At 38.9% G+C, this 15,405-nt stretch overlaps 1 protein-coding gene across 1 annotated transcript in view; it reads left to right on the top strand.

The window, feature by feature from the left end:
• VEGFC (vascular endothelial growth factor C) overlaps window positions 1-15,405 on the top strand; it is a 99,306-nt gene that overhangs the window by 65,591 nt on the left and 18,310 nt on the right. The window contains exon 2 of the mRNA XM_064148892.1: window positions 14,773-14,986. Within this exon, the coding sequence (XP_064004962.1) occupies window positions 14,833-14,986 (154 nt within the window). The 5' untranslated portion in view covers window positions 14,773-14,832. The remainder of the gene's footprint in view (window positions 1-14,772; window positions 14,987-15,405) is intronic.

Raw genomic sequence — 15,405 nt, 5'->3', positions numbered from 1 at the left:
AGTTGCCATTGGATTACTTTGGATATTTTGCTTGAAATTCTTGGAGTAGCACAAGATGAGTCTGTGATTTGTAAAGTCTTTCAGTATTAACACTTACATTTAAAATTAATCCAGCAGGAAGTTTAGAACTACAGCTCATCGGGGACCTTGAGGTTGCTGCATTTTCACAAAGGCCTTACCCAGGTGTGAATAGTGAGCAAAAGCCCATTTCCTAAAAACATAAGTACCTTGAGAAACACAACAGAAAATTAGTATGAATCTAGAGATTTATTAGAATAAACTGTAGAGACCTGCAGCTGCTTGGATTCCCTGTGATGTAACCTGCATGGCAAGTTACCATGTTGTAAATTATGCGTTGCCTTCTAATTGCATTGATCTGTTTTTACTTTCCAGGGAGTCCATGTGCCAGACATTACTTTGGGAGATACTGGAAGTTAAGATGCTGAAAATGGTTCTGCCTTATATATCTCATGTACATAGTCTTTGCTTCTTCCATAAGAAATACAATATTTAGTCTTTGTGGACTATGTTAGAGAGCAGACTAGCCCCCAAGGCACATGGATATGGATTGACCTGTGACAATGCTGCACAGATCAGATTGACCACATGCATTTAGCATAGCAGTTTATATGGGGCCCCTCAACTCCCACACAACATCTTTGAGGCATAATAGTTTTTTGTAGTTTTGGCGGGTTCTTCAGAGGGATTTTGCTGTTGTTGGTTTTTTGTTTGTATTTAGTGTATCTTGGGTCTTTTGATAGCCAAAGAGTATGTTTCAGCCCCTTGGAAAAGTGTTTGTGGAGCATACTGCTGCAGGTGCCTATTGTGTGCTCTGGGAGGTGGTAGAAGGGCTTTGTCGGAGCTGGACCAGCTGGGATATGCCAAAGATGAACTCGAGGCATTCTGTGTTTGCACTATTAGAAGCAGGCCCTTGAGCGAACTGTTTTGTCAGCTGTGCCTGGTTTTCCTCATTTGTTCAATTTGGATGAGGAAGAGACCAACAGGCCTGAACTGACAACAGAGAAACACCCTTGCCTTTGAATCATACAGCTGGTCTGATAAAAAATGATAGCATGCACTTTGTCTAGATTGTAGTGTTTGCATAATGATGAAAAAATGTTTTGTGAGCATATGTTGTGGCAGTATACTACGGAAGAACTGCAGGCAACCTGATGCAATTAGCTTACAAAAACCTGGAATTGAGAATTCATCATACAAATGAGCTGTGACAGGCAAAAATGTTTATAGAGAAGTCAACAAATCTATTATGGGCATTGGTAAGATACTCTTGAAATTGCCAGACTGCGCTAATAAGGAGCAGCAATGTAACCAAGGATCTCAGAGAAAGGCTTCAGGAAAAATACTGTCTTTGTGGTTTAGCAGAGTGATTAACGTGGTAGTTTGGTCAGTAGGTTTTGGAAGCAAATTAGTATGTTTGAAATGAAAAGTATGGCAGCAATGGGACAAACATTGCCAGGTAACTCATTTTCAAAGTCCAGTAGTGTTGATCATGTAAGAGCAAAAGAAAGTCAATGTAATGAAAGAAAACTGAGTTTTAAGGCTTTGGGATAGTGAAAGTACAGATGCTGCATCTGTAGGGACTGAAACATGCTACATACAGTGATGTATAGATGCAATACATAAGCTAGGATGCAGAATCCTGTAATCCTCACTAAACAAAAAACCCATTGAAGTCAGTAGAAGATTTGCGTGAGCAAGGAATGTATAACTGGGCAATCAGAGACAAGCTTGCAGCTTGATCTTGACTGGGACTTTGTGCCTTTTATTAGCTATACCCATAGCATCTGAGCATAGTTTTTTAAAGGCACAGTCAATTTTAATGAACTCAGAGAAAATCCCAAACAGTTATGCCATAGTTAAAGTTCTAACTGATCCAAATGACAAATGCACATAACTATGGAGACACCAATTAAGGCTATGCTTTTAAAATACGACTCTTTTGGAATAGCAAACTTCTCCATTCTTTGCTCCTTCTCAGGCAAAACAGGAGTTTAATAGATGCTGTTCTAGTTTTGTCCCTAATACTATATCTTGAGTTTTTTAATCTGTTCAGAAATGTGAGATAGTGATGGAGATTATTGTGTGGGAGGTCAGTTAGTAAAAATATACAACAGCATCTGCCTTACATGTTTATAAAGGGACATTAATAATTGCTCTCCAAATTGTTTTAAAACTCTCAGTATGAAGCAAAATGTTCTTGAAGATCATTCATTTCCTTTTTTTTTCCTCTCTCTTGCAATCCTAGTTCAAATAAAATTGAAGATAAACAAAACACTTTCTTTTGAAATAAAATTGAATTCAGCATACCAGAAATGTCATTCTCACTGCCAGTTACTCTAATGGGACATGTGTTCCCTGTGTCTGAATCTGCTTTGTTTGAAACGAGCTGCTGTCTCAGAGTATTGAGGAAACTGCAGTGCTTAGTAAAAGAGATGCTAGAAATAGACTAGAAAAGAACATCGTCATCTGGTCCGGTGAATGTTAACCTCAGTGATTACAATGGACTCTTGATAATAACAAGTGTCTGTCCAAAATTATAATTTACAGGACCACAGTCCTGAAGTAATGTTTATGTTCTTCATGGTACACATTAAACTGCTGGGGGTAGGGGGGGGAAGCCAAAAGAAACTTCATACTACATTACATTTTTGTGCACATAACTCCCATCATGATTTTGTATCCAAATCATTCTAAATAATGATTAGGCTTTGCTAAGTGGCTTCATATGCTTGAAAAACTACTAGTGGTGCTGAGGAATTTGGAAGTTCTTTTCTGTGCTTCTGTGTGAATTCTCCTGCTTTGACACTTTCTTCTGCTAAAATCTCAAAGGAACTCTGTAGCCTTTTGTTTTAAGGACACTGCCTAATATGATAGGGCTGGTTTATTCAGAGGGTCTGGAACCCTCTGATCTAATTGATTCTTCCTTTTGTATTAGAATCTGTCATCTCAAGAACTGTACCTTTGCTTATGAAGAATAAGATCTCAGGGTGCCAAGGCTGAGACCAGGTGTTATGTTGCACTGTCCTGGTATGAACCAAATTATACTCCCTCACCACTTCCATTTTCACTTCACAAACACGATACCTTGGTTTGCTTACCTAATGTATTTTCTTTTCAAGAGACTGTGACCAGATGAATACAAAATGCAGTGATACAGAAGTTTTTTTTCATAATTTGCTTCTAAGAGCAGACAAAAAGCTTATCATGAGAAAATATTTCAATACAACAATATAACATATGCTTAGCTTAATTTCAGACATTTTCCTTACATCTTTCCACAGACCTTGAATAAGTAGAGCCTCTGTTCCCCCTTCTTTTGCTCTCTGTATGCCTCCTTTTAATATATATAATCCCTATAAATCCTTTTTCATTAGTTTCTGGGCCTGGCTAAGATTACAGGCAACTCAGCAAGGTGGTATAGGACAAGTTTCTACTATCATGGATTTCAAGATCCAAATTTATGCTTTCCATTAGAAATTATATATATTCCCGTGGAAATTGATAGTTTAGGACACACTTCAAAGTCTGTTCTTGGAAAAACTTCATTCTTTCAGTCAAGCCTTCTTCAGAAAGTCTTCCTATAACTTACTATGTTCAACGTTGGATTACTTTGTGTCCTGTCAGTGTGCATTAGCATCTAGTTTAATACTGCTGATGTTCCTTGACCCTTTTTAAGTAACATTACAGTACAATAGACTATTCAGAATAATATAAGCCCAAAATAATGGGCAACATATATTTCTCTTGATGTGCTTGCATGAAAGGGAATTATGACCAAGTCTCAATCTAGATTTTGGCTTTGCAATTCTCAGGGATTCTTTTGCCCTTCCCTATTTCTCATGGCTTGCTGACAAATCTGTTAATACCCGTTAGGTTTTCTGTGGTACAGTAGGCTTTCTCCTTCAATACACAAATATTACTTGTCATTGGTGAACAAAAATCCCTTGGGTTTTTTTTGCCTCTCTCCTTCTGTGCTAGTTTGAGCCTAGCTAGAATGTTTTGGTGAGAAGAACTAGGTTGTAGGCTGTGGAAGGAAAACAAGGCTGATGTCTACCTCACTCATAGGCTTGCTGAGATGTATAAAAACAAGAATCAAAACATAGATAAGGCACTTGCTTCTTCTACTGGGGAACTGGCTGAGCTACATCTCTAACCTCACCCCTCTCTGCCATTTCTTTGACTAATCCACTTTGCTTCCTAACCCCCTGGCTGAACCTCCATTCTTCCTTGGGACTGGGGTAAGGTTGAGAGGGGTAGGGGGAAGGTGAAGTCGTGGTGGGAAGCCCCTCCTGGGGACTCAGGTTTCTGGGAGGGGAGTTGTGTTTCTGTGTTACCTTTTCTCTTGTCTATTTCTGTTATCTGCTTGTATATTCTGCTAAACTGTAAATAATAATCTTCGTTCAATTTCCAGAGGCAGCTGAGTCTAGTCTGGGTGATTTCCAAAGTGAGGGGGGGCAGGTAACACCCAAACCATCACACCTTCTTATAGTTCAGATGGGATGCAACAGCACCACAGAGCTACTGATTGTCTCTGTATCATAGTTTGCAATAAAGTTAGGCACTTCGGGAGAAGCAGAGGTATGCCTTACATCATGCTACCCTTTCAGTGGAGAGGAGTACCTCAGCTGCTGATTACAGTACCTGCAAGTGTGCACCTGGCATAGGTTATTCACACAGAGGAAGAACACAGTGGCATTCTTCCATGCCGCACTGTTCCGTCCTTCTCAAATACTGCTGTGTTAAAGTAGTGTGTTTTCAAGGGTTTAAATCATTTTCTCCTAATAGACCCTTATGGCTTTGTGTGTGGATAAAGGATTTTGTTACTCTCTTTTGCTTTTAATATGCTCTCAATGTAATGTCGTACTTAAAGGCTTGAAGATAAATCTTCTCTTTGTATGGCTTTAATCCATTTGGAATTTTTGGATTAAGGTTGGATAGTGCTTTTCTCTCTCGTCTGGCTATTTTTTTTTCCTGCAACATCTAAAGGCAAGGAAAAAAAGTATTATAGGCTCAATGTCTAAACAAATGTTTTTATTTCTGTATAGCTCCTCTGTAACAGATGTCAAATGGTGATCCAAAGGATGTTCCACACAGAATTTAGGATGGAGCAAATTTCAAATCCAGGTTATCAGGGTGGGCACAAGTGGATGATGAGTAACAGGTCCTTTGCACTGTGTACCTACCTCAGGCTAACAAAATTCATTTTATCTTTTACTTACAACAGCAAAGAACCTTTACATAAACTTTAACAACAAAAATGAAAGCTGCTGGTATTTTGTTTATTAGTGAAATCTCATAATTTAATATTTCAATTACCAAAGGCTGATTAGCCTGGCATATTACTTTGATTTACCAAACAGACCATTTTTTTTAATGACTTGAGTAAAGTAAACTGAAGAAACTTGATGCTAAGTAAAATAACCAGTTAATAAATGTAATATAATGTGCAGATTTCTCAGAGCCTTAAATTTGTTTCCTTTTCCGTATATTAAAAAACTTGTTCATAGTAATTTAAAACAAGTATTTTTTTGCAACTGGAAATGCTGTTTTAGAACTTGATTGTTATTCTTCAGCTTTTTTTTTGAGTTTTAAGTAGTGTTGTGTTTATAGCTGGAATATTTGTTGAAGTAGGCAATGTGACAAAGTAGGTGGTCTTCTAATTAATATTTCTGTGCAGATCTGTAAACTGTGCACGATTTGTTTAACAACACAGAAATCATGTTCTGTTAGATTAAATCATTTGTTTAGAGATAAAGTTTGACTTTTTCTTTGAAATAGAATTGACCTTGTTTCATAGCCTGTGAAATTATTTCAGAACTGTTTTAGAAGTATCATTCATTCAAGAGATTTCTCTGACCTGTTGCTAAATATTTAGACTACAGATGAAGTACAAACACTCAGGTCTTCAAATAGAGATTTTTTTTTAAATTGTTAAAAAGGAAAGTTACTTAGTAATGAGAGCGACTGTACAGCAGTGATAAGAGGTGATGTGTTCTGTCCTGTAAGAGACCACATTGTTAAGAAGAGCATGAAATGGAAAACTGAATACTGTCATCACAGTGAAAACGCACAATTTTCTGTAGCCTATGTGATCAGCATAACTCAGCAATGCTCTTAAGAGTGTGCAGTTTCTTATTCCAGCTCTTAGTGGAACCTTTTATTTGGTACTATAGACCCATTGAGTAGAAAACACTACATTAAAACTGTACCTACTGTGTTTTTGAAGCCCAGAACTTGATACATGGCCAGAGCTCTTATTCTCACTAACTAATTAGCGTCTAGGATGTCTTTGCATAGCACATGTACTGTGCTCAAGCAGTATCTCAGAATGGGCTGGCATTCAAATTAACATGAAGGGGCTGACCATTACCTTCCCACTTAGTAAATCTCTACTTGACAGTGAGAAGCTTTTTAATTCTCACTGCCTGTATTACATCTGCTGAAGTGATGAGAGGTAATTGCAGTGTTATCATGTTAATAGTTTTCTTCAGAAACTGCCTCCATAGTGTTTGCTTTTACCAATGAAGCTAATGTCAGTTGCTAATAAATATGAAGATAATACCAATTAAAGCTCAGTAAAGACCGAAAGTAAACAATCTTCTTATAAAGGCCTGGTGGAACATACTTGTGTAATGATTTTGCTGAAATACATCTAACTGTTGGAAAGAAAACACAAAGTCACAGACTATTTCAAAAATCCAGAGATATTCAAACTTCTTTTTTTCATTTGAAAACATACTGTTTTTATAATGTGTTGGATTTTGCATGACTGCCATGTGGCAGATGCCTCATAGTTAGGGCTCAAGCAATTGATGCCAGTGGTTGTGTTACAGAGGGTGCTGTCCTTCTCATGCTGCTAGCTGTCTGCTTTCCAGCAGATTGATATGTCTGATAACCACCTTGATAAGCCAGCAATCATCACAGTGTTGTATTTTTCACTTTATAAATGCTTTTTACATACAAATGGTTTTTAATTAAAACTGGTTTCCCCTTTCTTCTGGTTATGCATGGTGATCCTTGCACCTGTCACCACTGACCACTGTATTTGGGGATGATCAAGGAAATAATACTTAAATGTCATTTGGTACAGATAGCACTGTCTAATGTTTCCAAAATGTAAGCCTTTTGGCAGCATTAATACAAATCCTTATTGATCCAAGTCTATTCGTAGTGTTAGCTGGAAACATCAGTATGAGTCTTTGGATGAATAAAATAATCTAGCTACAGCACCACTTTACAGATGATTGCTGTGGTGTAGCCTTTGACCTTTCATTTGTGGGCTCATCTAGTGCAAGCTCCTGAATAGTGAATCAAGTCTATTGAGAACAGCCTTGATTTTTGTATTTTCTTTTGCAGTTGTGACTTGCTGTATTCTTTGAAATAGTTTGCAGGGATTTATGAATGCAAGTTAAAGAATACTGCTGTGGAAGAATGCAAATTTCAAAGATCAAGCTGACGTGCATGAGAACAAAACCTTTTCTGTTACTATAATCGAGTTGTGAAATTGCTTCCAAAAGGTCACAGATAATCAGGGTCTGGCTAAGGTGCTACCAAACCCTCTTTCTCCAATCTGCTGTCGTAGCCAGGAATGGTATTTGACATCTCTTTTCCAGTTTCTTTGCACACATGCATACATGTCTAGATAGTGCGGATTTCTCATATAGCATTGTAGCATTGCCACCTTGAATTGTATCAGATACTTTTCTTGCCTACAGCAGTTTAATTGTCCAAGCTTGTAGAAACCTGGGAGAGCTTGCCATCCAAGACAAGCCTCTAAAAAAACAGGCAGTACAACAGGCCATTACTCTAGAAAGTGACCAGAATAACTTCTTTCTCTGCTTCCCAGGGAAATCAGACTCAGATCAAAAAAATGGTATTTTCCTAAATAATTCTCATTGAATGCATGAAAGTACTGGCATTTTATTATGGAAAGTTGAGAACCGTTCAGGAATGCAGGTACTTGAGGAATAAGCACCAGCCAAGAATTGTGTTTCAGTACCTCGGCAACAGCAAAATGTTTGACTGAAGGACCTAACCTAAGTGCCTTTGTGCACATCTATAATCATAGATATGTTTTTCAGCATTTTCTAAGAATCAAAATAAATACCACCTGGAAAATGCTGACTTGCATAAAAATTGAATTTCCCTTAAAATGGAAATGTTACACTGCCTGCCTCAGCTTAAATTCAGGAAAGCATAAACAGGAAAGCAATATTAAATAATATAAGCCTAGGATGATTTTCTAGCAGTTTGTACGACTTCATCTCCAAAAATATTCCAGGCAAGAGAAAAAAGTGTGACATATAATATAGAAACAAAACTTTTGTAGTCTAAAGGTTATCCTCTTTTTCTTCATTTTTAACAAATTCACTTTCAGATCTCTCCTCAAACTTGTTTATTTTTCGTTGCCTATCAGCTTTGTACATTCTCCCCCTTCCTTGCTCCCCCTCCTCCTCCCCCCCTTTTTATTTGTTTCTTTGCCTGGTGTTATTCTTGGCTTTTAAAATGTCAGAATGAGTAGAGAACACTTACAATATAGATCAGACCATTTTATTTCTTTTATACTTTCCGTCTTTTTATGTTTGTCTAATGTGTTTTGTAAGGTCTTTGGAACAGAAACTGATTCTGATCTCTTTGCTGTTCTCATGATGTTTTGATGTAGTTCAAATTAACTGCAGTGGGTTTGCTAGTTACTTAAAATTTCTATCTCGAAATAACAAATTATGCTCACTATTACCCAGAAAGTTCCTTCTGTAAAGCACTGTTTTGTTGCTATGTTGAACGGTAACTTAAAAGTTTACAGTTGCAAAACTACATTAATTCAGTTTCACTAGTCACAGTTTAGTGCATATGAAATCAAAGTCATGGCTATTCCAGTATGATTGTAGAAATGAACAAAAGAGTAATTCTTAAGTGTTGCTAAGCTATTTAAGATTTTTTGGGGGGAGGAGATGATGCATGGGGAGGGGTTTCATTTGGTGGTTTTGGTCTGGTTTGGGTTTTTGCTTTGGTTTTGTTTTTTACTGGCATCAACTTCCATTTTCGTGCACACCATTGCAAGGTTTGGAATTAACCCCTTGGTTTTTAATACAGTTCCATCAGTCAATAAATACAGAATATAATCATTCCAAAATGAAGGTGTTCATAATCAGCATATTCCTGTTGGGAGTTTCCAGTGAAAGCCCTGAAAATATAATAAGCTGACAGATGCATAAAGTGTCATTAAAGCACACGCACCATCAATTATGTGTCAAGAATGTTGCCAAATATTGTGTTATGACCCTTGTTATTAATAATAGAGACAGATGATGCAAACATGTGAAAGACAAATAATGTAATGGTGTGGAAAATCTGCTATAGATTTGATTTTGTTAATGGCTACAGAGTGTATTTGGTATCCTGCCTCTCCCTTTGCAAGTTTCAGTTTTCTGGAAAAACTAATCATTCTGGAGGGTTGCATGGAGAGAAATTTAATCCAATACAACAAGGACAAATGTAGAGTTGCATCTGGAAAAGAACAGCCATGTGTACCAGTATAGGTTGGGGATTGACCTGTTGGAGAGCACTATAGCAGAAAGAAACCTGGGGTCCTGGTGGACAGAGAGGCACAGCAATGTGCCCTTGCAGCTGAGAAGACCAATGGCATCCTAGACTGTATTAGAAGGGATGCAGTCAGTAGGTTGAGAGAGGTTCTCCTCCCTGTCTACTCTACCCTGTTGAGGCCACATCTGGAATGTTGTGTCCACTTCTGGGCTCCTCAGTTCAAGAGGGACAGGGACTGATTGAAAGAGTTCAGCACAGAGCCACAAAGATGATTAAGGGTGTAGCCTGATGAGGAAAGGCTGAGGGAGCTCAGTCTCTTTAGCTTGGAGAGGAGCAGACTGAGGGGTGACCTCAGTAATGCTTATAAATACATGATAGTCAAGTGTCAAGAGGATGGAGCCAGCCTCTTCTCAGAGGTACCCAAGGATAGGACAAGGGGCAACAGTTCAAGCTGGAGCATAGGATGTTCCTCATAAACAGTTTTTCACCTACTCTAGGTGATCCTTTCCTGGCTATGGGGGTCAGACTAGATGATCTTTCAAGATCCCTTCCTCTAACTTCCTGTGTAATGGAGTGGAATAAAATGTTCCCAAGGTGAATAATAGTGAGAGGACACTTGCTGTCAACCTTTACTGCATTATTTATATGTGTATTTGTCATTTCTTGTGCTCCTCAAAAAATCCTGTGCAAGTGAAATGAAGCAGGCTTGTTTTTACTGTATTCTTTGTTAATTCTTGCATTTTAAGTTGCTATTTTGCTCTATTATTATCTATCACCTTGTAAGGGTTGACTAGCCAAAGGTTTGCTTAATGTCTCTCTCTAGAATATAGCTTCTCGAGTTTTCAGGTGGTATTACAAGAACCGTAGGGATGGCCAGACAAAGGTCAGAGACAAACAGTTATTAGAACAGTAATGGTGTTTAAAAAACCCGAACTATTTGGTCTGCAGGCACTGATGGGCATGATTTCCTGCTTCCTTCTCAATGTAGAATATAGAGAGCAGAGTGCCTTTCCAGTAAAACATCATATACTTGGTCTGGGATGTCATGGAGAGTTCACTACAACTGATGAAATGAAAGCCAGTGTACAAAAAGCTTGCTTTGGTCTTAAAAGTTGGAGAATTTCTCTTATCACAAAGTTTGATAGCATTAGATAGATATATAGATAAAAATTCTATTTGGGAAAAACTAGCTTAGTGACTAGTACTAAAGGCAGCACACAGTTAAGAAAGGGGAAGGAGTCTGGAATAGAAGATAGGGACTAAGTGTGTTTTTCTGAAATTACAATACAGCAAATGTTGTTAGACAGTTATTTTACTTACAGAAGCAGTTGCATTCCTCTCTTTTAAAAAGTATATTTTTTTTTTCCTAACAAGCTCTAATAATCTGATGCTTCTGTATGCAGGGGGGACACTTCTAATCCATGAGAGTTTCAGATTTCATCTGATGTTCATGTCAGCAGTCAAGTTTGACTGTTGTAGAAAATCACTCCACAAGCTCCTTACACATATGTTTCTTTTAAACACTTTGACATAGGTAAGAGTAATCTGCTGCAGTTAAAATAATACATAGACTTACAGTGAATGTACCAGGAAGGGATCACTGATCTGTGTGTCAAGGGAATACTGGAAACATACTAAAAAATTAGCTCTCTCTCCCCAGCTCTAGGCACTGCATTTAGTAGACAGTTAGGTGTTCTCTTCTTAATTTAATATACAATTAGGTATTTCTTTCTCCCTTTCTTGATAAATCATAAGAGGGGAGAGAACAAAATCCCTCTAGTGATAGGGGTTCATGATAGTTGGTTAATACTGAAGAAATACTTCCTCCAAGCTCAGGATCAGAGCATTCCAGTGAGCAGGAAATCAAGAAGGGGAGTCAGGAGAGCTGCATGGTTAAGTAGGGAGCTGCTGAACAAAATCAAGTGGAAGAAGAAAATCCACAGATCATGGAAGGAGGGACTGGCCACCTGGGAGAAGTACAAGAGGATATAGGGAGGCTACTAGGAAGGCTAAGGCCTCCTTGGAATTCAGTCTTGCAAGGCAGGCCAAAGACAACAGAAAGGGCTTCCTCAAATTTATTTCAGGCAGAACCAACACTAGATGCAATACAGGCCTACTGCTGAATGGGATGGGTGCCTTGGTGATGGAGGATGCGGGTAAGGCAGAGCTGCGGAATGCCGCCTTTGTCTCCATCTAATACGCAGGAGCCCAAACACTCCTGAGGCCATGGAGGAAGACAAGGTTGAGGAGGAGGCTTTCTTGGTTGATGGGGACTGGGTTAGGGAACAGTTAGGTAAACTGAACATCCGTAAGTCCATGGGTCCTGATGACATGCACCCGCGAGTGCTGCAGGAGCTGGCCGAAGTCACTGGTGAACCACTCTCCATCATCTTTGGTAAGGTGCCTGAGGATTGCAGGAGGGCAAACCTCACTCCAATCTTCAAAAAGGGTAAGAAGGAGGACCCAGGTAACTATAGACTAGTCAGCCTCACCTTCATCCCCAGAAAGATAACGGAGTGGCTTATCCTCAGTGCTGTGCTTAGCCATATCAAGGAGAGGAAGGTCATTGGGAGCACTCAGCATTCCAGTGTGATCTGCTCTAGGTGATCCTGCTCTGGCAGGGGGGCTGGAGCAGATGATCTTTCAAGGTCCCTGACATTCTGATTCTATGATCTTTTTTTTTTTCCACAGCATGGAAAGTAAGCTTGAATTGAAGCCATCTTTACAGGCAAATGGCTTTATTAAACTAACCACAAAATTATTCAGATGCAATAATGATGATTCACTTTTAAAAATAATTCATCCACTCCAGAAGTTATTTTCTTTTTTTGCATATGATCACTTCATGTTGTAAGCACCTGAGACTCTGGCCCATGGGATTTCCAGGAGGAAGTGCACTTGAAAACAATAGCTTGTTCAATTTGATACAATACTTTATTTAAGCCACTAACTTCTTCATATTTTGACTTTTCTTCATGGGTATTTTGTGTGTGTATACCAGATTTTCTGTCTAGCTGGAAAGGTGAGACTTGATTTCCTGACCAAAGAGGTTTTCAGCAACACATGTTATTTTTGACAAGTGTGATCTTGTTTCTGTTCCATACTCTGGCTTCGTATAAACTAAGTGATTCAAGTTTCAGTACTCATTCTTCTGATGGCCTAGGCCTGTACCTTGAAACAAAAACTTAGCTACCATTTTCTCCCCAGTGCTGTGCACAGGCTTTTAATCAAAGTTTGACAAACCTTCTGATGTCACTTCCATGATGTGCTAGGACCTCCTAGGATTGGGTATTAGGCGACTCAGCTGTCTTCATTTCTGTGCCTTTTACATAATTGACTGGTATTCAGCCTTGTGCCACCTCTGTGCCATGCACATGCCCGTCATGTGTCAGACCTGCATCTGCGGTGTTGCCATTTACTGTGCTGCTACAGTGACCTGCTTCCCTTTAGTCAAGGCACATATACTGCAGCACCCTGAGGAAACAGTCTGGTAGGAATGAGGCTAATCAAACCCTGCTCTCTTCACCTCTCAGGAGAGATGAAAGCAAGCAATCACGGGATTATTTGTTTGTTCAGCTTGGATTTTTGTCTGTGACCCACTGATTAAAAACCTGTGTGGCATCCTGTAAAGGAGAGGAAGGGTGGTGGGGAGCACGATGCTCTGTGTTGCAGAAGGCAGTTTGAAGGCAAGCCCCCAAGGTAATGCTTGCTGGGTGGCTTGGGTTAGAAATGACCCTTCGTATGGGGCAAAGAAAAAGAGGAAGTCCTGCATGAGCACATTTCTGTTACTGATAGCTTGATTGTTGAAATCTCTCTGGACAGAGTAGTTGTCATGGCACTGTGGTTAGTGAAGCTTTAGTGGAAAATTTTCCTTTAACTTGGTAATACTTTCACATGTAAGATCACTTTGCAATCTGTGTTAGCTTTGGCTTCTGTAACTGTATTTACGGAAATGAGTTCTATGATCCACTTCACCTGGAGGTATTTCTCCTACGTCTGACACTTGATAAGGAAGTGGATGCATCAGCACATGTCATTTTGTACCCGTTCAGTTGTTTGTGAGACAAAGAGCAGATTTTATTCAGGTGAGCTCATTCAGAACTGTTTGTTTCATTCACATGTTAAAAAATCACTGAGCTGAAAGACTTTTTTTAGTAGATTTTGTTAAGGAATCTTAAGTTTTAATTTCTGCAGTTTCGTATTTCTGGTTTTAGATGCAGTTTACACTTACAGGTGTTTCTTGAACTTAGAACAGCTGTGTAGTAAATGCACAGAGTTTGCAGACTGTTGCAAGATGCTTTTTATAAGGAGTACCTCTGTATTTTGCGTCTCATACTGCCATCTAAGGGCCACGTAGGCTGAGAGGTGACTAAAGGTTCTTCAGTACTTTTTTTTTCTCCCTTCATGGATGAAAAGAGCAGGCAGGAAGTAACAGCAATCCTTGCATGTTATTTCATCTAAGAAATTATAATGGGAATCTCAGTTGTAGTCTTCTACGAAAATGCGATTGCAGCAGTCTGTCTAAGAGTCAGCAAATAAGAAAGGGAGATTCCAGCATCTGAGGCTGCTCTTGAAACAAGAAGCCAAGGAGTATAGTTCTTAAAGCCTTGAAGAGTTTCAGTTGAAACTCTTAGTCGTGAAGAGTGTGCAGTTCAGATTCTTAAAGGTACCAAAGTCCTTGAGTCCTGCTGATTTAAGGGTTAGTGCTTTATAGTAGAATTTGCTCATTAAGATGTATAGGGTACAGAATAACATGAATTATTTTTTCATTTCTGGATATTTAGATTTCCTAAGATTAGGGGGAAATGGGTGGGAACAAAAAGGTGTTACTTTACAAGTATGTGATACTAAATAACATGAACATAAAATACGTTGGGGTTTAAGCATGCAGACTTTTATCATTAAACCTTTTATTTCCAGGATAAAAATGCCTTTTAAAAAAAAAATCTGCAAACTGTATAGGCTTAATTCTGCATCTCCTTTCTCACACGAATGTTTTGTACTACAGGTATGATACTAGCAGCAGAAGCAAAATATTTCAGTGTTTGTCAGTATAGTAACGTTGGCATTGACTGAGAAGCAGTTTTTACAACGAGGACCTCTTTGAACACAACTTTATTTTACAATGTATGAGTTGTTTTTCAGGCTAGTTTCCAGCAAACCTGGTGTAATAGGGAAAAAATTAATCTTGCATGTTACTTTTGACAGGCTCATGCAAGCAAAGACCTGGAAGAGCAGTTGCGGTCTGTGTCCAGTGTGGATGAACTCATGACAGTACTTTACCCAGAATACTGGAAAATGTTCAAGTGTCAGTTGAGGAAAGGAGGTTGGCAGCACAACAGGGAACACTCCAGCTTTGACACGAGATCAGACGATTCCCTGAAGTTTGCCGCAGCACACTATAATGCAGAGATCCTGAAAAGTAAGTAGAGGCACGGAACACCTTCCAACACAACATGGTAAAATCCAAAGGCTTCCCAGTTAGGTCAGAAATATTCTGAAAGCTAAGCATTGTCAGTAGTCCAGCCTCAGCAACTTGATTTGATGTCATGTCTATAGTATAAAATCTTTGACAGTCAGCCTTCCATAATGAAACAAGTTGCTCCACAGGTGTGTTTTTGGTACGTTCATTCTAAGAAAGGCATAGGCTGCTTTCTCAGCTCAGCAGATGCAGGAAGTGAGGTGTTTGTCTTCAGATATAAGGGATCCTGCTTTAGAGAAGCCACAATATTTTTTCAGACAGCTAAGAAGGCACCAGTAGTTGGATTCCTTGGACTGTTTCTGCTCAGTTTCTACAATTATCTCATGGCTGGGTAATGTTTTCTTCTCTTAATACATTAC

The sequence above is a fragment of the Pogoniulus pusillus genome, chromosome 9 (genome assembly GCF_015220805.1).
Source record: "Pogoniulus pusillus isolate bPogPus1 chromosome 9, bPogPus1.pri, whole genome shotgun sequence".
NCBI lineage: Eukaryota > Metazoa > Chordata > Aves > Piciformes > Lybiidae > Pogoniulus > Pogoniulus pusillus.
Note: the sequence above shows the minus strand (reverse complement) of the source record. Positions and strands in the feature narration are given on the sequence as shown.